At 45.6% G+C, this 22,244-nt stretch overlaps 3 protein-coding genes across 3 annotated transcripts; 2 read left to right on the top strand and 1 right to left on the bottom strand.

Moving 5' to 3' along the window:
- Positions 1-3,280: 3,280 nt before the first annotated feature.
- Positions 3,281-6,939, bottom strand: LOC112875912 (protein MAK16 homolog). Its single transcript, XM_025939922.1, has 9 exons — positions 6,744-6,939; positions 6,544-6,653; positions 5,108-5,226; positions 4,918-5,015; positions 4,644-4,731; positions 4,450-4,563; positions 4,263-4,353; positions 3,914-4,011; positions 3,281-3,598 (listed from the first exon to the last, which is right to left on the bottom strand). The coding sequence occupies exons 1-9, from the start codon at positions 6,800-6,802 to the stop codon at positions 3,551-3,553; spliced, it is 825 nt and encodes a 274-aa protein (XP_025795707.1). The 5' UTR covers positions 6,803-6,939; the 3' UTR covers positions 3,281-3,550.
- Positions 6,940-9,852: 2,913 nt separating this feature from the next.
- On the top strand, positions 9,853-12,877 carry LOC112875279. The gene is made up of 4 exons (XM_025939079.1): positions 9,853-10,231; positions 11,161-11,555; positions 11,664-11,857; positions 12,085-12,877. Exons 1-4 carry the CDS (start codon positions 9,873-9,875, stop codon positions 12,478-12,480), a joined length of 1,344 nt encoding a protein of 447 aa, XP_025794864.1. The 5' UTR covers positions 9,853-9,872; the 3' UTR covers positions 12,481-12,877.
- Positions 12,878-14,092: 1,215 nt separating this feature from the next.
- Positions 14,093-14,912, top strand: LOC112900294 (abscisic stress-ripening protein 1-like). Its single transcript, XM_025969104.1, has 2 exons — positions 14,093-14,418; positions 14,524-14,912. The coding sequence occupies exons 1-2, from the start codon at positions 14,251-14,253 to the stop codon at positions 14,680-14,682; spliced, it is 327 nt and encodes a 108-aa protein (XP_025824889.1). The 5' UTR covers positions 14,093-14,250; the 3' UTR covers positions 14,683-14,912.
- Positions 14,913-22,244: the final 7,332 nt, after the last annotated feature.

Raw genomic sequence — 22,244 nt, 5'->3', positions numbered from 1 at the left:
GGTCCGCAAACCGAGCACGGTGATGCATAGATTTCTGATTCTTCCTCCCAAACCTATAGAACAACCGACGCAGAAAGAAGAATGCTTCTCGGCACCGCCACGTATGAAGCTGAAGCATCCACACCGTACCTTGCCATGCTCTAGCTAGCAGCTTAGCTTGCATGGTGCCTCTCATACTCTACCCCTCGTGTATGGATATGACCTCAGTTCTCATCCAAATTAAAGCTATGACTATCCTTTATTCTCCACTTGACTTCAAGAGGATGCTGGTTGTTGTTCCATCATCAATGCAAGTGGTGTTATCCATACTAATACAAAAGGTGTTGTCGTCCATATTAATACCTTGCTAGTTAATTTTTAGGAAAAAAATAAGACTCTTTGCTAGAAAGTTATATAATTTCTAGTAAACAGAACTGGACTTGCGGTCCAGTTGTACAAACATATTACCTATATACTAAATTCTAAATATAACAAAAGAATTATCAATTTTTAACAATCATTTCTTTTGTCTTGGATTCGGTTGGAGCTCGGCGCCATTAGCTATTGATGACGCCACCTGCATGGGCGGCGCCGGCAGAGAGCCATCTAAGTAGCCCAGGAGATTGGTGCTCCTTAGATAGGGCAAGAGCTGAGCGCGCCAGAGAAAAAAATTCTTCTGTGTTAACTTGATGGTGACGGCATGGTGAATTGGGATGGTAGGGAAAGCCGTAGCCATGGATTGCGTGGTGGTGGTAAGGGAGGAGGTGGTAAAAAAAAATCTTGATGGACATAAACTACATCTTGGCTCTGATATCATGTGAGAGTACCAAAGGCTGCCGTACCTCTCAAGGGGCCGGCTATCATTGTTATATAGGCCACGAAGGACCAGGTTTGTTACAAGACCGTGTCGTATACGAATAGAAGTTGAAGACGCGGATCTTGAGAATCAGAAAGACCGGTTGCCATACTACAACAACCAGGAAGTACAACTTGAAGATAGATTATATATCTAATAACACTCATATCATATGTCGTAGAGGCGATTAACTTCCCATGCACTCACAGGTACAGAAGAAGAGAGAGAGAACAAGAGCGGTGCCTAGCAAGCATTATATTCTCATGATGTGGCAATCATACGATCTGCAGCGACATCTGCACCTTTTTTTTTGGTGGATACACCGAGAATGAGTGTGCTGCCATCGCCTCACAAGCATGCGACAACCTAGTCGTGATGCGATGTTGAAGGCTCACCATACACACAGACTATGCACAGCGATGTGGTGCAAGGACCTAGCGCAGTGATGCATAGATTCATGATTCCTCCCAAGCCTATAGAAATCTGGTAAGCAGGTTTCTCCTACACCACCACGGACGATGCATCGACAGCTTGAATTGCCATGCTCTAAATATGCACGGTAGCAACTACACGTAACGTGGTCTATTGGTTTAAAATATGTATCCCGGTCATTGGAGTGGCCCACGAGAAGCAATTTGTTGTTGCGGTGCAGTTGTGATCATGAAGGGATTTTTGCCGATTTTCTCCAGCTAATTAAAGACCATGTTGTTAGTTGGGTCAGTTCGTTCTTGTACTAAAGTTATTTAGGGAAAGTGTGGCGCACTCCCTAGTTGTGTAAGTTTCGGATCCGGTTTCTCTCGTAGACTAGGGCACTTCACGTTTTCTAGTACAACAACAAATCTCCTATATATGGTCCTTTCCAAAAAAAAAAAAGCCATCACCTCCACTTCCATTATATTGCTTCAGTCTACGCGTTTCACTTACATTGATGTCAGTTTATCAGTAGAATTATAAAAAAAAAATGTAATGGCGTCAAACTGGACTAAACGAAATAATAAATGGAACCGTATGCCGTGCTGATTTCTGCATGGGCGAGTTCGATTTACCAGTAAACAAAATTAGCATAGAATATTTAAAACCAAAAACTCTTAAGCTATCCATCGAACATGCTGGTCATTTATTTCTTTTCGTAGGAGTGACCTTTAATTTTATTTTTGCAAATAAAATCCCGGGTTGTTTTTGCTAGCTAGCTCGTTAACACTAGACCAGAGACACAGTGACATCTATCAGCATACATCCATGGCTAACACAAGACCTGAACAGTGGTAGTACGACAGTTAATAAGCTCAATAGAATCTGATCGAGCGCAGCCAAATAATCACAGGTCCGCAGGATCATCTAAGCATAACACAACAACCGCGCGATGAGCAGCAGCGTGTGCAGCCCTAGGTGGATGCACCCAGAATCAGGTGATTCCCTCACCCAAACTAGAGCGCGACAATCTAGCTTGCGATGCACAAGGACAATGCGCGGCGCGGTGGACCGGAAACGAGCGAGGTGGCACAGATTCCTGATTCCTCCCACTCCTATATTTAAGAAACAGAGATGAACAGTTTCCTCCTACACCAACAGCTTGTCGTGCTCTAGATGTTGAATGACATCCATTTCCGTAGCGAGGGCGGCCGCACATTATGGAAACATCATTTGTGGCGCCTACGCAGTCGAGAAATTACAGAATGTTGTCGGAGTAAGAGCGAGTTTAACATGTGACAGTCACAAGATTGGCCAGCCAGTTCCAACGGAGGATAAAAAATACGATGGCATCAGCAATTTGGTGGGACGATTTTCCGACTTTGTTGCCTTTTTCTGTCCTGAGAAGTTGTTATATATACTGCTGGTGTTGTTTTGCTTTCCGAAAGATCCTGGCATAGTGATCTATGGTCATTTGCTGTACGGGTTACCAGCTACCACGGGTTAAAGAAAAAAAGAATGTGGGTGTTAAGCAAAATCAAGTGAAAGTAAATGACAATTTGCGTAAACAAGACGGGCGAAAAAGATAATAACAGAACGCTGCAACCAAAACACAAGATTTGGTCATGTTGTGTCGTAGCCTTTAATTTGGTGGATGCAGCTCGAGTGCTGGTGAGTGGTCATCCTAGTCGCATTGGGTCGCTCGTCGTGCACATAGCGTCATTGCTGCACGGGTGAGAAGCTGCAGTGACGTGATCACTGATTCCTCCCAAGCCTATAAAACAACGTAACCGACCAGTAAACAAACAGTGAGGCAGTATCTCCCTGCACCATGTATACATGCTTGCAATCTCAGCTTATCATGCTCTAGATAGCCTTTGCATGGTGTGTGTGCGTGTGTGTGTCGTCAACACCCCCACCCCGCCGTCATGTGGACCTGCAGGTATCAGTAACAATATAAAGGCTATCACTAACCATGGTCCACCACTAGGCTTTTATTAGGGCGGTTGCTGCAGCATCTCCCGTATTGCACAACAAAGCACCTTTTTCTAGCTGGCCTGCACTGAAGAAATCTTCCACATTACGCTACAGGATCACCAGAGTTATTAAGAAGGCACGGCTCTGGTTTGTGTAATTGGATCAGAAAGTGTTCCAACTTCCAAGCAACAATTTGTGTTGATTCGAGAGTCACAGCAAGAGCTCCATGTCGATTTTCGGCGCAGTCAGGCAAAGGAATGCAAATGATCTAACTACTACCGATCAGCACCAAAGCAGATAATCGAGACGAGATCGTGGTTGTTGAATTCACACGAGCGTCATTTGTCTGACACCCGTGTCTTCATCTTGTTCCAGCTGTTCCAGACAGGAAAACAAAATGAGTTAGCAAACCGGGAATTACGGAAAATATAAACCAGCTTCCAAAATTCCTACAGCAGCTTAGTAGTGAACTGTTACATGCTTCTACACAAGTTTCAGTGATGGAATCATTCAATTAACTTTTTTTTTGTGTGTGTGTGCGCGCGTGGTAACATGGAGACATACGAAATAGTTGTGTTGTGTCCTTTTGTTTTCATTTCGGTCTTCAAGAAATGGAAGGTAACTTTGTGGAAACTGAGTGCCCTGGCATAGAGTCATCAGAATATTCAGATTGAAGTTATAGGTTTTTACCTCACTCGTGACCTTCGTAGACCTTTTCCCTATCTTTGATCTCTTTTGTTTCTTTGCTACTTCCTCATCTAAAAGATCATCATCTGCATCTGTATAACCTGCAATTATTTTCAAAAGCATTTTAATCATATTAAAGTGGAATATTTGCCTTCCTGTGCCAAGTAAAGCCCACATCTAGCAACATATTTAAGCAGGCCTACGCAATTTTTAGAATCAAGCATTCCAGTGTCGTGCAGTTTCTTCATGGAAACTAGGGAACCAAGAACATAGAAGAAGAATCTTTGCTAGGGACAACTCCCAGACACCAGGTTAAATTTTAAAACAGTAGAAAGATGGAGCTCCTTATTACCACATTCACTGTTAGGAATGCCTTTAAAGTCTTCCATGTCATCCAGTCCCATTTCATTCTCATTAGGTTCAACATATTGGGTCGCATATTCCTGCATTGACAAGTGAACTCTCACGTAGATCAGAAGGCATCTGAACAGTGAAAAAAACAAAAAAACAAAAAAAGAGCTTGTGACTATAATGCTTACTTCATCTTCTTGCTCAAGTTTAACAATGTCACTGAAATCATTGAAGGGGTAATTGTATATTTCATTATTGTAACATCCTTTCTTCAGACGTTCGAGTAATTCACTTTGAATACACTGCATGCTAGCAGGTGCATTCGTTAGAATGTATCGATGGATAATCAACACCTGATAATAAAGAATATAAGGAAAATGACATTATCTATTTTTGCAGCCTGTTCAGCTTTTCTCGCTTGTGTGTCATCTATCCGAGTCTTCTTCCTGGGTACCGTCATTAACTTCTCCCTAAAAGAGTGGATGAATACGGTTAGCAGTATTTCCATGTGCCAGAGAATGAAGTAATCAATAAGTTTTTCTACAACAATGTACCGCTGTATTATTCATACCCCCTTGCCTATTATAATATCACATTCAGAAACAAAAGAAAATAGAAACTAATATAGTATGGAAATCTGTAGCAGAAGTGCCCACCTCACTTTCAGTTGAAGTTTCCTCATTCTTATTCGATACTGAGTCATTTTTGTCAGCCGTTGCTTGATTTTATGCACAAGTAACTGTGGCCAAAATTCCTAAAGGAAGGAATAAATGCATGCTATCAGGGGTTGAGAATTTACACTTGAAAATTTAACATTACAAAGTACCAACAGAAAGAGATACATACAAGATGCTTGTTGATAACTTCTATTGCTTTCTCGTAGTTCCTTGGCAATTTAACCCGCTCCCACAATTTATTTGGCAGATGAGATCTTTCAGCAGTTTTCATGTACAAATAAAAAATTCCTGCATGGCCCGTAAAAGGAGAACAGAATAACAATATCACCAACATATTCGGATAACAACTAGCTTACAATTAGAAAAAGAATCAAGAGCTTAACTAGAACTGATAGACAAGTTTACCACTGGGCATCCATGCATAAAAATACAGATAAAAAGATGCTTCAACTCCAAAGTTTCTGTTGTCAATTCACCCTCGTGGGCCAATTTGAGCCCATAAAGAAACACAACTTACAGCTTACAGGGCTAAAGATGATACAATACTCTGCCATCCTCCTTTGTCCTAAAATGACTGGTAAATAAGACTCGATATCGCCTACATCATCAATATGAAAGAAGTACAACCAGGACAGTTCAGATAATCCTCGGAACCAAACTAATCAATTTGTACATGGTAAAGACTGGTAATTGTTAATCTTTTGTGAACAGTGATTGTTCATTTATATTGTAGGTTATACAATTTTTTTCCATAAATAACACAAACAGTATAATAATTATCATCACATGGTGCTACTCAGTATTTTTCAAGGCACTCGATTAATCAAAAAATCGTTCCCTGGTCACATCAGCTGACTAGCTACTGGAGCTGGTAACTTGGGCTCCAGCCCAGAGGACCTCGTGTTTAATCAAGTATACATACTAAGACACACAGCAGCTCAATTGTTAAAGAAGTATATACACTAGCACATGATTTGCGAGATCTTAATTCCCTGAACATGGGTAAACTAGATTTATAGTCAGGAATAGCTATCCGACTAGGCTCAGTTTTATGATTTGAAAACATTGGTGCTACTAATACACTCAAGCATGAATCTGTTGGAGTAACTTGGTCCATTAGTTGTCGATCATTTAGTGGGTGCTAGGATTGGCTGCAATCGAAACATCTGAATTAACTTTTGTTGTATATATAGGATTCTAACTTGGTTCATTAACAATCTGTAGGCTGTAGCTGATTAGATTATGTCCAATTTGGGGAGTTGTTCTCAATTGAGTGGCTTTGGGGACTACATGCCGAAGCTAGACAGTAGAGACTCTGTTGTGTGGTACAGCCCCGAGTCAATTGTTGAACAAGGTACCCCTGGGCATCATAAGTAACCTTGGTTAAATTATCATGACATCCTATGAACTAAATTTCACTCGCGACACTGTCAGGCATGATAAGGAAAAGGTAATATTCCCCAAGCAACACATACTGTATATGAACTAATCACCATAGATTATGAGCTAAGGCTACCATCAATTGATGAATCTCACTAGGCTCGCAAAGAATTCAGGTAACTTCTTCATACCGGTAGGAGGCGAGACAGCAAAATTCAGACTCACCATCGTGATCGCGGATGGTGGCGTAGCGGCTGTTGGAGAGGGGGCAGGAGCTCCGGTTGCAGATGCCCGTCACGTTGTAGGGGTTCCTGCAGAAGATGCCCGTCTCGATCCTGCGAGAACAGCCGCTGCCGCTTCATCAACAGAAAAGGGGGGACAACAACTTTCTAAGAGAACGCAAGATACGGCGATCGCCGTCGTACTTGGCCATGAAGCTGCAGTGGCCGTGGCGGATGCAGTGCCACACCACGTCGTCGCTCATCTTCGACGGCGGCGGCGCCGACGCGGGGGCTGGGTATTCTCGTGCTAGCTGGTGATGCTTGATTGCCGAGGGTTTCGAGACGGCGGCGAGGCTTTGGTGTCCGGTCGGTTGGCTAGGGAAGATGGAGGCACCGCGGCAAGTACGTACATGAAGGGGCCAGGCTGAGCGTGTGGGCCGGGCAGGAGTTTTGGGCTCGCAAGCGTATTTTCACAAAAATAATACTTATCTTTTGATGACTCACAGCAAAATTAGTCATACAACCAATCTTTAGTTTTTTTTTGCGAATTACCAATCTTTAGTTGTAAAGATATAAAACGTAAAATTTTAAAAGTTTAACGAACAGATTCTAGTAAGAAACTGAAAAGAAAAAACCGAACGATTTTTCCCCTTTTTATTTTGGTTTCGAGAAGAGTGAATCGAAGTCATGATACATCTCAAAATAAAAAAAAACAGATCGTGACTTTTTTTTAGGCAAACAAATCGTGAATTGGCCTGCCCCCTTTCTTCAGTCAGGCCTTCGCCGGGCTGCACTAATGAGCCTACAAAAGCCCAGAAAGAGATGGGCCCATCCTAGTTACCCTTTTCAGCCCACCCAAATCAACCCCAGCCTGGCACCAAGAAAGGTTCCGGCTGCACGAGAAGACCAAACTGCCAAGCGAAACCAAATCATCCCCAAATCCACCATTCACTTTCCCCTTCAATTCCACAACAGTCGTCTGGAGAGCCGAGAGCCCGAGACATCCCGATTGCGTGGCCAGCTTCCAGGTCGCCATGGCGGACAACATAGGAGCCGCCGTCGGAAGTTATTCCTAAAATGTGCGACTGGCCGGTGTATTATAATATATATCCGCTGGAGATAATAATATTTTAAAATAAAATAAAATATTTTATAATAAAATAAAAGGCTGGGTATACCAATGTTTCAAAATATTTTTATCTTATTTTGAAATATTTTATTTTATTCAAGAATATTGTTATTTTCAACGGATATATGCGATGATGCAACGACTGCTTGCACGTGGATAACATTCGGCCACGATTGGAGAAGGATACACCACGACCTCGGCGACCATGACATGACGCGAGTGGCTTGAGAGAGAGTACCGGGTGTTCTACTGTACTGTTGTTTTCACACGGACCCGGGGGGGGGGGGGGTGCCGGGTTGGGACCGGGGTTTATCGTGTCATGTCCCTAAGTACCCCGGAGCATCCAATCAAGTACATCGAGCGCCCGGCCGACTTGGGAGCCGTCAGGGTCAGGCTGGTGCTGGCCGGCGGGACAACTCCGTCCTTCGAGATGGCGCTGTCATGGTCAGCGATTTTCTGCACTAGCTGCCGCAGGCTCGCCAGGTCAACAGCAACCTGATGGTGTTGCACACAGTTGACGAGGTGTTCTTCCATTGGATTCCTCCTCCAACGGTGTCAACAGGGAGACAGAATGGTTCATGTCGACGGTGACCAGCTGCTTGAGATTTGAGTTCAATGGCAGGCTCGCCAAGTCGCGCGTCGCGATCACCCTGGTTGGTCAGACATCGGTCCAAGTCTGGCTTCTCCATGGTAACCCTTGTACTGGGGATGCTTGGGTCTGGAACTCTGGATGTACGGGATTCCGTTGCCGGAGGCTGCGACGATCCAGGATTACCATGGCTATGATGGAGAAGCGATATGCGCAGCTGTGTTCGTCGTGTCCGACGGGCGGAATGTGCTGGTACAGTGCACGCACGCCACTTTGGAATGTGATGCCATGGGGACCGTGCTACAAACATACAACATGCTGATAACCGCACCATATTCTCTAAGATGCATGTTGCCCGGAAGCCTTCTTCTACATGACTTCCTGCCTTTTCCAGCGGAACGAAGACAATGGCGGCTGTAGATGCAAGTTATATATATTTTAGATCATCAGATCAACTTAAAAAGTTAATAAAATGAACTAGAATGACATTCTGCGTAAATAATTTGGGAAGATAAATGAACTAGAGTCGCATGCTATCATAATTTCCATCATAATTAATTCGCTAAGCCAAAATACTATTAGACACTTTAATGGCGGCAATCTCCCTTTCTTCCGGGCACCACAAGGTGCAGTTGTTGTTCTTGCCTAGCGACCTGTTTGCTTGTTTGGATTGTGTTTTTGGGGGGTGCTGAATTGCTTTGTGCAGTGTATTTCTGTGAACATATACCATTGCTAAATCGTTTCCTGCAGCAAGCATATTGGTTTGGCTTATCTGTTAGTGAACACTATGTGCTCAATTCCCTGAACTCTGACATGTTGAATGAGAAGAAAACAAGCTGATCTCTGTCTACTATGACATAATGCTGCATCCTTTGTTGTTATTCCTCTGTATATTCTTGTAGCTCGCACAAGTACATATAGTCTAGACTGTGATACTGGTAGTTTGCGAATTAATATGAAATGCAAGCTTTCTGAAATGTGATATTGATTTTTTGGTTTGCCGTTTGCACAGAATTACCTTGTGCGCCTGTGTGAACATTGCTAAGCTTGAAGATCTCAGTAAGGCAGTGGCACAAAGCGACATGTCTAGTATTCGGTCTTTTAAAATCTTGAAGTTGTGGTTAGAAAGAAACTACCATAACATGATAGTTTCATTTCAGGATTAGGCAATCTCTCAGTTCAACTTTTCATGTTCACTAAAGTCATCAACAACCCTATTAAACTGGTCATGATTAGTCGACCTGCTGTGGATTGGGAAGGTAGCAACCTGAATGTTGTCTACACCATTTGCTGACTCTGATTCATTTGTTTCAGCTTTCCGTGAGCTAAGAACTTCAGATAAAACTTTTCATGACTACTAGGATCAAAGCGAAAGGGTTATTGTTGTACGCAATGCAGGAACTATGGTATATGCCAGGAAGATGTAAATATGTAATTTCTTAAGAATGTTGGATCTCTGAATGGCTTCTTATAGTGGGCAAAGCTACAAAAATGCTCTTGAGATAGGAGTACTAGTCATTGCTATATTTAGTCATGGCTATTTACAGCAAACGATTCTAAATTTTCCGATGAGCATGGCAAGCCCAGGAGAAGCTGCCCCCCAAAATTCCTGGTCATGCCGAAGCCAAAGGGGAAGGCGAAGAGGCCTGTGCCGCCGCTGCCGCGGCGGTGGGCAGGAGGTCGCTGGCGACCCGTCGCGGTGGGCGGCGGGCTTGGGCTGGCCGCCGCGGCGTACGTGGGCGTGGACTACCTGCGGCACCTGTCCCCCGCATGGCATGGGCGGCTGCGCCCGGCGCTCTGGGCGGCGCTGGCGCTCGCCACCGCCGCGCGCGCGCCCTTCTACCGCCGATGGGACGCGGAGCTCCGCGCCGCCCCGCGGTTCCTCGCGGCCTTGGTGTTCATGCTCGCGGCATTGCTCTGCGAGGCCATCTCCGTTCGCTTCATCAACACCGTGCTCGGCCTCCAATGGCACCGGTTAGTTCCTTCTCGTGATTGAGGCATCGCGAAACCGACCAAACATTTGAAAATTTTAGGATTTTCCTGCACAAATGTGTGATTATTACATCCATGGTGCCGTTTAGATTATCTTTTAAGTGCAATCTGTAGCGATCACTTGTATATTGAATTATGGTTTACTGAAAATTTAGAAGAAGCATGCCTTAGGAAATAGCAATGTGGAAATTCGGCATTTCGGATGTTGATTGTTATGACATTGAAATTCACTGCGTTATACATGGATAAGTTGTGAATTGTGATTGTTCGCATAAACGCCTGATTTGGTCATGTGGTCAGCTCCTTTCTTCTACTCTGCGGCATTTCGGATGTTGATTGTTATGACATTCCTGTCAGTTCCTTCTCGTGATTGAGGCGTTGCGAAACCGACTAAATATATGAACATTTTAGGATTTTTCTTATGCAAATGTGATTATTAGTTTATTACGTCCATGGTGGCATCACTGTATAAGACTTTTCGGGTATACGAATGCATCTGTCCATGGTCAGGACTCTGGTTGTACATCAACCAATTGTAGACAGGAACTAAAGAAATTGCGTTTCCATCATCTAGTGATTCTGCATAGATTGTTTATTTGGGATGTTTTCTTTAGTTAGCATGAATGGTATCTTAAATCTGCAACCTGTTCTGAGACACATGTTCTTTTATTTTAAAACTTTGGCTAATGGTGGCTTTATTTATTCTTCCTCCCCAACCCGGAATTAGACATTCTCTAATATTTTAGACCTTTACAGACCAGTTTTTGTATTTTTATCAGCTTCCTTAGTGTTTGTCTTTAGATATTTCAGTTAGGTTTATTTCAGTGCAATCAGTATTCTGCACTTATGAAACATGAGAACTCTTCACTAGCAAAAGAGCTACACTAAGACAGGCCCACTGTTATCAACAGATCTACTGCTCCTCTTCCTGACACTGGCCAGTGGATCCTTCTAGCTTTGAATGAGAAGCTTCCTCAAACTGTGGTTGATCTACTGAGAGCTCGCATCATCTCTCTTCATCATTACTTGATGTTGTTCATCATGTTGGGTTTTTCGGCATTGTTTGACTGCATCAAAGGTCCAGGACTCGGTATAGGCTCAAGGTATATGTTCACGATGGCAGTTGGGCGTTTGCTCCGGACCATAACATTTCTTGCTACGATTCTTCCGTCCGCGCGACCTTGGTGTGCTGAAGCTCGATATCGAATACCTGACTATCCCCATCCTTGGGCACAGAAATATTACGCTCCATATGCTTCTGATAGGATGATGATCTGGAGGGTCATGAAACAGGACATGCCATACGGTCAGTACATTCAGCTTATTATTACCCTTTCTCTTAACTGTTATAGGTATATTGCTGCTTTGATAGACTAGTATGAGCTCATTTTCTTTTCGTCCTTCTTGATTATAGCTACTCTTCAAGATTACCCTGATGAGTATAAACCTGATTGGGGATTGATGAGCTTCTTAGTAGACATTTTGAGACCAAACACTGGAGAGGGGCCTTCATGGTATCATTTGCTGAAGAAATCAAGTGGTGGTTGCAGTGACCTTCTGTATAGTGGACATATGCTTGTTGCTGTCCTAACTGCTATGGCATGGACGGTATGCGATGTTTTCATCTTCCCAATTGATCAGATTGTTAATGTCATGTGTTCAATTAACCCTCCGGTTCCTCCGCTCCTGCTGCAACTGAAATCAATTTTTAACTGGTCAGAATCATCCTATTTAGGGATATGTGCACAGGAAAAAAAAAGTGATAGACTTGTCCATCCTATATATAAATATCATTTTAACACCTTAATTCCTTACCCGCCTATGTTGCCTCACAGGAAGCATATGGGGGATGGAGCTCAATTGTGATATGGTTCCTCGTCGTCCATAGTGCTCAGAGGGAGATACGGGAGCGCCATCATTACAGCGTTGACTGCATTGTAGCAATCTACGTTGGAATGCTCTTGTGGAGGATGACTGGATTCCTCTGGTCTGCAAGGGAGACCAATCGATCCAGAAGGATTGCCAAGCTTGATGAGGTTCAGAACAGACTATTCCGTGCTGCAAAGGATTCAGACATCCTTGAAGTAAGGAGCCTGCTAGGTGAAGTTGAGTTGGCTGGTCAAGAAAAGAAGGGCTTTTCACAGTGCATCATCTTCTCCTTCGCCGCAGCTATGATTGTTTTTACCCTCTTGTTTGTTCTCCTGGCATTCACATTAACCAATGATGGGTGATTTCTCGATGTCCCGCCAATTTCGGTATTCCCCGATCCTATTAGGAGGAGCTTAATTTAGTCAGCTTAGTGAGTTGAAAGTTATGGATTTTCAGTTGAGAAAAGGCGATAGGCTGTTTAGGGCAGTGGGGGAGGAGGGCATATAGTGGTGCCAAGCCGAGGGGGGCGGCAATAAATGTGAAGGATTCTACCTACAATAATCTGAGTACCACTTCTTTTGACAGGGGCAACCAGCTACTTGCATAAAACGTATTGTCAGCTGAATTGCATAGCTGAACTCCTTTCAACAGAAACAGCTACTGACTTCCATTAGAAATACTAGTGTGTAAGCTGAGCTGTATATGCATATGCAACTCTTCTTTTCAAAAGCATTCTATCAGTTGAAAATATAGGGTAAATACCGCATATTCTAACTTGTGCACACATCGGTGATATTTTGTTCCACTAGTGTTGCTACCTGGAAATAGTCTGCAATATAATTATGTTTCCTTTAGTGCCTTCCAATTGCAGTAGAGGCCGGGTTACACAATGTCCTGTATCTACATGGCATCAGTTCCACATTTTCACAGGCTAGTTTTTGTTCCTTAGAATTTCCACGGGTTGGATCTGAGGAAATATTTTGTGCAGACCAAGTCCTCGATGTGTTCAAGGCTCCCCATTCAGACCATTGGATCCTTATGTATATGAACTGAAACTGACGGCCCTCATGTTGCCAATTCTCTGGCACAAATGTTAACAATCGGATTCAGATAATGTGATTTGCATCCTTAGCTCTGAAGAAAACTTGCGAGATGGACGTTTGATGTGTACCTTTTCCCTTTGGCTCCATCCGGACCCGATGCAACCGGTGTTGCGCGTTGAACTGACAATAACTAGGTCATCAGATCACCTCGTGGGTTCACAACGATGGATTAGGACTTCAAATGATAACGCGTTCCCGTTTTCCAACCCGCCACGGAAAGTAGCAAGTAGCAGCCAATGTTCTGGACCTCTTTTTTCTCTCAAAGCCACCTGCTTAAGGTACTTCGACGTTTGGCTATCCAGCTTGTAAACTCGCACGTCGAATATTCATACATTTTAATTTTTTTTGGATTTATGGTACGGATATATGGGTTTCACACCGCCGCGACTGTGAATTAATTATGGAGCTCTTTGCTGGTTCAAGGCGCCTATTAGAATTCATAAATTTATTTACTATATATCCAGAAAGATCAAAACAACCTATAATTTGGATCGGAGTGAGTACCCCTCGTGTACCAAAAATGAAGTCGTTGTAGTTTCATCATAAATAAACCGTATTTAAATTTGACAAATTTTGTGAAAAAATGCACAAATATCTATAATGTTAATCCATATTTTCTGGTTAAATCAACATATATGAAGAAGAAGTCGCGATCACGGGCCATTTCAGCGTCAAACTTTTGGAATTGCAGATATCGGTTTGGAGAAGTTTTAAAAGCTTCGGTAACCACTGAAAATATCGACGCGATGCGCAGCACGATTAGGACGCCTAGTTTGTCCCTGGTCAGTGGATCATTAACAATCGCAGGTGCAGAGATGGCGGTATTTGACTGGCCGGTGGTGGTGTTATTGGAGGAGCAGACGGAGGGTTCGTTGATTCTTCGTCCCGTCTCGTTTAATTTCGTCCTATAAATACCCGGTGGTTTCCCGGTTCATATCCATCACCACAAGAAGCTCGATCGATCGGCGGCTTTCCAGTTTTCCCCCCGACCTAAGAGATAAACAGGCAGCTGATCATCACCCGGAGCAAATGGCTGAGGAGAAGAAGCACCACCACCACCTGTTCCACCGCCACAAGGACGGCGAGGAGGAGGGGAGCGCCGGCGGCGAGGTGGACTACGAGAAGAAGGAGAAGCACCACAAGCACCTGGAGCAGCTCGGCGGGCTCGGCGCCATCGCCGCCGGCGCATACGCCATTGTACGTAGCTCTCGTCGCTCCTGCTCGATCTGCTTCTTGCCTATTACTCATGCGTAATGTGTTGGTGTGCTGAAACGCGCGACTCTCGGATGATGCAAAATGCAGCACGAGAAGCACAAGGCGAAGAAGGACCCCGAGAACGCGCAGGGGCACAGGGTGAAGGAGGAGGTGGCGGCGGTGGCGGCGCTGGGCGCGGCCGGGTTCGCGTTCCACGAGCACCACCAGAAGAAGGACGCCAAGAAGCACGCCGCCGCCGACAACTGACGATGGGGTGATGGCTTCGCTGCTTGTGTCGTGTTTCGTGATTGCGAGATTATTGTTTCGTCGCCGTTCTTCTTCTTCCTCCTCTTGCGCTCTCGATCGATCCGTAAAATAATTGTCCGTGCGTGTCAGCTTGCTCCTCGCAGCAGCTCCGATCCCTGCTTTGTGTAATATTTTTTTCGACGAATGCTCGTGTAATATGTGTACTAGTACATGCATCGTTCTTAGTACTACTTGTTTGGTGCCTCGTCCATTTTGTTTTCTCCGCCACATTCGATCATCATCCGACGATAATTTGTTTTCGTCAAGCTGCTGGGAAAAGAAATGATCCATCGGATATGGATAGAGGTGGGTGGCAAATGATGTAAAAATTTAGCCTGGAAATTTTAGAGATCAGATTAAAAAAAACGTTAGATGATTAGAAACTTAGGAGTAGTTGGATTGTGAATAAGATACTAGGACTGCGATCCATTCGCACCTCTGAATATGAATGTGTTAGTTGTAGCAAATTATTTTCCGTGCCACGCTTGCTGCAAATCAAACTCAGAAGCGTTTTTTTCTGCCTCGGTGGCGCGGGCGCCTGCGGAGTCTCGTCAGAGGGGGGGAAAAATCGTCTGCTTTTTTTTCTGGCAGAGGCGTCGATCGTTTTCCGCAGGCGTCGCGTTGGAACAAGAAGGGATTTCATCGGGCGGAGTCGCGAGGGCGTGATTGGTTTCCCGCATCAGCCTCGAGCCAGGCCCGCGGGATGCAGTTTCAGTCCGTTTGGTTACATGCACAAATACCGAGCCTAGCTCCCGCGATGCAAAAAAGGCTCACGAGCCTGGCTCTGGAGGAACGCAAAAATCGGCCGTAGCTGGCGAGCCTGAGAACTAGTTCTGTTTTTTTTTGAGCGAGCAGGTGGGCGCGGCCCGACTGCCCTGCTTCGCCGGGTCGCGCAGTGGGGGCCCAATCTTGGTGTGCAGCAGCGAGGAGGAGCCCCCGGCTGAATTATAGTTGGCCATTGGGCCTGAGGCACGAAAGCCCGGCACGGGGCATGCAATTTTGGCCCGGCGCAAGAATGGCCTGACCCGGTAGCACGTGCCGTGCTTGGGCCGCCATCCCGGCACGTGGGCTGCCCTGGCACGGTCCATTAATCAACGGTCGGCCCGATACCAGCCCGATCCCCTAGGGGAGGATATATACCTCCCCGTCCTCCCATCCCCTCCCCACCCTAAAACCCTAATTCATTTTCCCCCACTTTCTCTGCATCCCTGCTACCCCTCGACGGCCATCGCCGGCCTCTCTCCTCTCCCGACCCCCACACAGATCTAAGATCCCCTTCTTCCACAGGGCCCCACCCTCTCCGACTCCGGTGAGCTCACGGTGAGGCCCTCTCCAGCTCCGTTCCCCTGCTCTTGCTCCCTGCCTCCCTCTCCTGATCTCCTCCAAGTCCCACCTCACCACCGGCCCCCGTACTCCGCATCCTTGCCTGTCATCATCACCCGTTGCTGTCTCGGGTGTCCCTTCCTAGCTTCCTTGCCTTGTTGTCAACCTCTCCGGCTCCAAGCTTCGGCTGCGCAAGTACCTCATACGTGGAACCCTAACCCTAGCCTTCTAGATCTGCTATTGTAGCACCTGAAAGCATCTAGGCCCCTAATTCGAGTTTTGGTAATTAATGACAACGGTTTATGGATTAACAATTCCTTTTGAGAAAATGAGTATAGGTTGATCCACGGATGAATGAGTGTTATTTGTGAACGTGTGGATTTTTGGAGACGATGAACAAAGCTTGGGCTCAAGGCAAAGGTATAAAATAGGGTCTTTTGAATTTTACCGGTCACAAGGTGTTTAGTGGATGAAAAGTGACCGGATTTGTTGGATAGATAGCCATACTATCAAGAGGGGTCATGTACTCATGCTTGACGGAGTGCCACTTTGCTCAAAATGTCTAGATGCATGCATGAGGGCTAACAATGCTTTGTCGGGTTTTGAAAAAGAACAAGTTAGAGAGCTAACTGCTCAAGCGCGGACGGTCCGCTCCATGCGCGCGGACGGTCCGCTACCGTTACAGAAGGTCTGGTGGAAATCTTATGTGGCTGGCGGACGGTCCGGCCCACATGGGCGGACTAACTCTCTTCATTCCAGTAAGGGTGTTCTCTGGTCAGGCTTGTGGTCTAGTCTGCGGACGGTTCGCCGCTGGGGCGCGGACAGTCCGCAGGTTTTTTGATAAATTGAACCAGAAACATTGCTATCTCTGTTTGTTCTTCTAGGATGAACTGCGGACGGTCCGCTCTTTGGGAGCGGACGGTCCGCTGGCTAATTTCAGTGTTGTTCCAGAGACTGTTTCGTCTCTAGAGCTGTGGAACTCTTAACTGCGGACTGTCCGCCGATTGTGCGCGGACGGTCCGCCAGGGCTGTAACGGCTAGTTCTGACACGCATTTAATGCACTCTGTCTCTCTGGCTTATAACGGCGGACGGTCCGGTTTTTGAAACCGGACAGTCCGCGATCTCGCAGAAAAGACTGTAACGGCTAGTTTTTGATGGGATGTCTATATATACCCAATGCCCGGCTATTAGGTCACTCTCTTGGCCATTTGGACTGCATTCTTGACACTCTAGAGCTAAGACATCCCTCTCTCTCACACACTTGCTAAGGATTTGCATTTTTGAGAGTGAGAGAGCTTCCTAGTGCATTGCATCAAGAGTTTGAGCTTTGGGGCACTAGAGAATCTTCAAGCAAAGATCATTGGCTTGTTACTCTTGGGAGTTGCCGCTCTCTAGACGGCTTAGAGAAGGTGATTTCGTGGAGCTTCTTGAAGGAGATTGTTGAGAAGCCCCGATTTCGGTTGTGAGAGGTTTTGTGCTCACCTTGCCGGAGTGGTGAAGAGCAATTCTAGTGAAATCGAGGTGTGAAGCGGTTCCTTGGTTCAAGCCGGCTCAAGATCAAGAGGTTCTTGATAGAGGAGCGGTTGATTCTTGGAATCCACCTCAACGTGGATTAGGGGTGACCGGCAAGTCATCGACACCACGGGATAAATTTGTGTGTCAAGCTTGGTTATCTCTCTTGCTTACTTTAATTGTTGTTTATTTTGAGCAATTTACTTTACTAGAGCTTGAATTGTATCTTGTCACCCTAGGTTGCAAACCTCTCTAGAGATAGCAGTAGCATGACATAAGGCTTTCTTTTGTTACTAATTAAATTTCTCTAGTGTTGTTGATTTTAGTTTTAAACCGCCTATTCACCCCCCTCTAGTCAGTGCTTTTGATCCTACAGCACCACTGTTGAATTAGATAGGGTGTAGATCTAACGTTTTCATATTTTGCAGGACGTTGGCCGATGCCTCATGCATCTGGCGGGTGCGCAGCGCGCCGTTGAGGAATGGAGCTGCTGAGAGAAGACTAGACGAGGCTTGTGGGTGATGGATGACATCGATTCAGCACTTCCGATGGCTGCGGAAGGTGGTGACGGTGGCGCGGGTGTTGCTCCGATCGGTAATAGTGTTGCTTCGATCAATGTGGAGCCGGAAGGCGGTGGCGTGGGTGGGTGGGGGGGGGCCTGGAACCCCGACGCTGATGTCGGCGCCTAGTTCCTCTACGGGGACAAGCGCTCGCACGAAGCGTAACAGATCTAAGGTCTAGAACGACTTCAACAAACTCTTCAAGGAGGGCGTGAACGACAAGAAGGTAAGATCTTTTGCTATCTGTAAGTTTTGCAAGCACCAACTTAGTGCTCGTTCTGCTGCTGGTACTGGCCACTTGCTTAGGCACCAAAAGATGTGCAAAGCTAAAGCCGACCATGCTGAACTAGTCTAGTCCCAGCTTCAGTTCAATCCTGATGGTTTTGTTCGTAATTGGTATTATATCCCTGAAGTTGCTCATACTAAGTTGTGCCGCTTGATTGCTAGATTAAATTTACCTCTTAGTATTGGTGACACTTCCTGCTTTTGAGGAGTATATTTAGCTTGCTCATAATCCCGTTTTACCAAAGTTTCTAGGCAAAGTACAAGTAGAGATCTTGTTAAATATTACTCTAAGCACCATGCTAAACTTGTTCAATGCTTGAAGTCCTCTATTTCATCTGTTTGTCTTATATCTGATATATGGTCCGGTAATACTAAGGAAGATTATCTTAGTATGGTTGCTCACTTTGTTTGTGCTGATTGGGAATTAGAGAAGAGAGTTATAGGGCTTAGGCTTATTGATGTTATGCATTCTGGTATCAACATTGCTGAACGTATTGAGTCTGTTGTTACTGAGTATGGTTTGAATGATAAAATTTTTGCTGTGACTCTTGATAATATTTCTTCTAACTCATCTGCTGTGGCAAACCTAAGACCTAAGTTGATTGATTATCTGGGTTCCGAGCCTGAACCGCTTGGCTCTGGTTCTGCCATGAACGTTGTGCTTGCCATATAATTAACCTTATTATCAAATCTGGTTTGAAGAGGTTAAAGCCTTACATTGAGGCTTTCAGAACTACTATATCTTTCTTAAATTCCTCTAACCAACGCGTTGCTGCATACAAGAACTTCTGCATTGCCAAGGGGGTACATCCTCATAAGTTTGGTTTGGACATGGATGCGAGGTGGAACTCTACTTACCTCATGCTGAAGCATCATGTACCATATCGTAGCACTTTTTCAGTATTTATTGCTACCCACTATAGTTTGCATAAAGGTCAACCACTACTTTCTGGTAGCCACTGGTATGCTGCTGAAAAAGTATTGAAATTCCTTGAAATATTTTATGAATCTGCTGTTGCTTTATCTGGTGTTTACTATCCAACTAGTCTATTGATGCTGCATCATATACTTGATATTGCTGGCTATTTGCAAAACTTTGAGCATAATTCATTGCTAAGAATTGTTGTTGCTCTATGAAACTTAAACCTAATTTTAAAGTATTGGCAGAATATTCCATTGTTATATTCATATGCATTTATTTTGGATCCTAGAGCTAAGATGAGAGGTTTCCATAATATTCTTCAGATTCTATCTCAGTCTACTAGTACTGATTACTCTGCATATTTTGGTGAGGTAAGAACTGAGCTCTATAATCTCTTTAACAAATATGAAACAAATTTGGTGCAGTCAAGTCCCAGACAGCTTCAAGATCAACAGGTGGCCTTGGTAAGAGAAGAACTGCATGGGGAAAAACTTTTAGTGCTGCTGGTGTCACAGGTGTAGTTGGTCATTCTTAGTCACATGTTACTGGTCCCTCGCAATCTATTTCTGAGCTCTCAGCCTACCTTGACAACCTCGACAGTGACACTATCACATGCTATGACGATGACATTTAACATTCTTAGTTGGTGGCATGAGCATAAACAAACCTTTCTAATTCTATATATATTGGCTAGAGACGTGTTGTCAGTTTCTATTTCTACTGTCTTTTCGGAGTGTTGCTTTAGTCTTACTGGCAGGGTGATCGAGGAGTGGCGACGATGCCTAGCCCCTGGTGAGTGATCGAGGAGTGGCGACAATGCCTAGCCCCTGGTGGAGATGTTAACGTGCATCAAGGATTGGGAGCTAGGAGAAGAAGGGCACAACATGAAGTTGAGAACAGGGAAATTGAAGAGGTATTCAAGCACATATACCTTGATGATGGATAAGAACAAACTACTATAGATACATAAGCACAAGTGTAAAGTAACTGGTAAGTACTTAGATCCTAATAGTGCTATTCAATTTTACAATCTTTGCTAGTTTGCTTAATGCTTGTTAACTTGAATTTTATTGTTTCTACTTGCTATAGAGGATTGGAGCCTTCAAGTTGGAGGAAGTCTGCAAGGCAACAAGATTACAAGAGCTCTGGAAGTCAAGAAAATGGCTTTATCTTATTTGTTCCTGTAATGCAATGATGTATATTTTACTAGAACTGGACTGTAATGTTGAACAATTGAACCTATTTTTGCTAGAGCTAGGTTGTACTCTTTTTTTCTTGCTAAAATTTTCTCACGAGGTGTGAGTTTTTACCTAACAAGGTTTTTAATAAGGCAGCCAAAACTACTATGAAACAACTCTACTAATATTATTTTGCTATTTCTATTAAGTCATGTGATGTATTGATGTGTGTTGCTTCTGTATGTGTTGCTTTTTAAGTGTGTTCTACTTTATTTTTTTACATATGCTTTTATCTGTCTTCGTAGTGAAATTTGAAGTTGAGGGAGGGATTTTTTTTAACGTGCTCCGGGCCAGCACGGCACGACTGTTTGGACGTGATTTTCGAGCCAGCTCGGCACGAAAATAAGCCCATAGGCTCGTGCTTGGGCCTAGGGCGCAGCCCATGGACGAGCACGGCACGGCCCGAATGATGATCGTGCTGTGCCCAGCCCGATGCAGTCATGCCCGAGCCGGCGCGGGTCCGTGCTGGACGGCCCGAATGGCCATCCATAGGATGGATAGCAGTATCATAGCACGGGCGGCGGTGGCGCCTGCCGCCCGCGCTGCTGCACCGGGGAACCGCGGAACCCGCACGCATGCCGGCCCGGCGCGCGCATCTCTCGGTTGCCGTGGTCCGTGGCGCTGATCCAGGAAAGAGCGACGGATCAGTGACGACGACGACTCCGGTAGGGGCAACCAGAGGACGACGAAGAAAGCGACAAGCTATGCACGCACGCACTAGCCATCTCCATGGGCCATGTATGCTGCTGCTACGACACCGAGGTAGCACAGTACTAAATTAATCATCATCCATCCGTTATAATCGATCGCATCATCATTCATCAGCGTGTAAAACATCCACATGATGACGCCATGATTGAGCCCTTCCGAGCGCCTTGTCCATGGCGCTGGGTTTGGTGGTGTGCCCACTGGTGCAGAAGCGAGGCGTGCGTTTCCGTTTGGACGTGGCGATTTGAACGGGGCGCCGCCTCTGCTGCGGGCTCGCCATCCATCCTTCCCGGACGCCGAGAGAGATTCCCTCAACAGCAGCTGATGAAAAGCTCGTCGGTGGTGGGGGGCCCGCCGCCGGCCGCCATGGGAGGAGGAGAGCGGCAATGGCAATGGCAAGGGAACCAACCAACGCGAGTGCGTGCGCGCCCGTGCCAGCCATTGATGTCGCAATTATCGGGGCCCAAAAGGCGCCCTCGGAACCCACGCGCGCTCCGCTCTCCCTCTCCCCCTCCCCCCACATCGGAATCCCATCCGGATCCGAAACACGGAGCAAAAGGCCTTCAAAGCTCAGACAGCGAAACAAAGCCGCGACCAAAACCCCACGCGGCAGTCTGACCCGCTCAGCTCCACCGCCTTCTCTTTGTCCGCGTCTGGGAGCTGAGCTGAGCTCCACGTCGCGTGATTAACCGCCCCCAAAAGTGAAAAGCCCCGGGCGATTAGCTGCAAATCCACATGAGGATCTGGCCGCCGATTAGCATAACCATTTGCCCCATCATCATGGTGCCCGAAAAGCTCCCAAGGCCTGCTGCCGCCCGGCTTTGTTTTCTTGTCATCCTCCTGCGGCAGGCTTTGCTTTCCGTCTGCCTAGCTGCTGGCCTCTTGCGCAGCGCATGGTGGTGCACCTGGTGTCTAGTACTCTAGTGAGTGGTGACTCTGGTCTAGTGCCCCGTTGGGCTTTGAGCTTTGGAGGC

This window comes from Panicum hallii, chromosome 1, assembly GCF_002211085.1.
Source record: "Panicum hallii strain FIL2 chromosome 1, PHallii_v3.1, whole genome shotgun sequence".
NCBI lineage: Eukaryota > Viridiplantae > Streptophyta > Magnoliopsida > Poales > Poaceae > Panicum > Panicum hallii.
Note: the sequence above shows the minus strand (reverse complement) of the source record. Positions and strands in the feature narration are given on the sequence as shown.

Coding starts and splice junctions, on each gene's coding strand:
- LOC112875279 (XM_025939079.1), top strand. CDS start 9,873: ATGCCGAAGCCAAAGGGGAAGGCGAAGAGGCCTGTGCCGCCGCTGCCG. Junction 10,232..11,160: donor CTCGGCCTCCAATGGCACCG/GTTAGTTCCTTC, acceptor TGTTATCAACAG/ATCTACTGCTCCTCTTCCTG. Junction 11,858..12,084: donor TAACTGCTATGGCATGGACG/GTATGCGATGTT, acceptor GTTGCCTCACAG/GAAGCATATGGGGGATGGAG.
- LOC112875912 (XM_025939922.1), bottom strand. CDS start 6,802: ATGAGCGACGACGTGGTGTGGCACTGCATCCGCCACGGCCACTGCAGC. Junction 4,354..4,449: donor AACTTGAGCAAGAAGATGAA/GTAAGCATTATA, acceptor TTGTCAATGCAG/GAATATGCGACCCAATATGT. Junction 3,599..3,913: donor CTACGAAGGTCACGAGTGAG/GTAAAAACCTAT, acceptor TGTCTGGAACAG/CTGGAACAAGATGAAGACAC.
- LOC112900294 (XM_025969104.1), top strand. CDS start 14,251: ATGGCTGAGGAGAAGAAGCACCACCACCACCTGTTCCACCGCCACAAG. Junction 14,419..14,523: donor CCGCCGGCGCATACGCCATT/GTACGTAGCTCT, acceptor TGCAAAATGCAG/CACGAGAAGCACAAGGCGAA.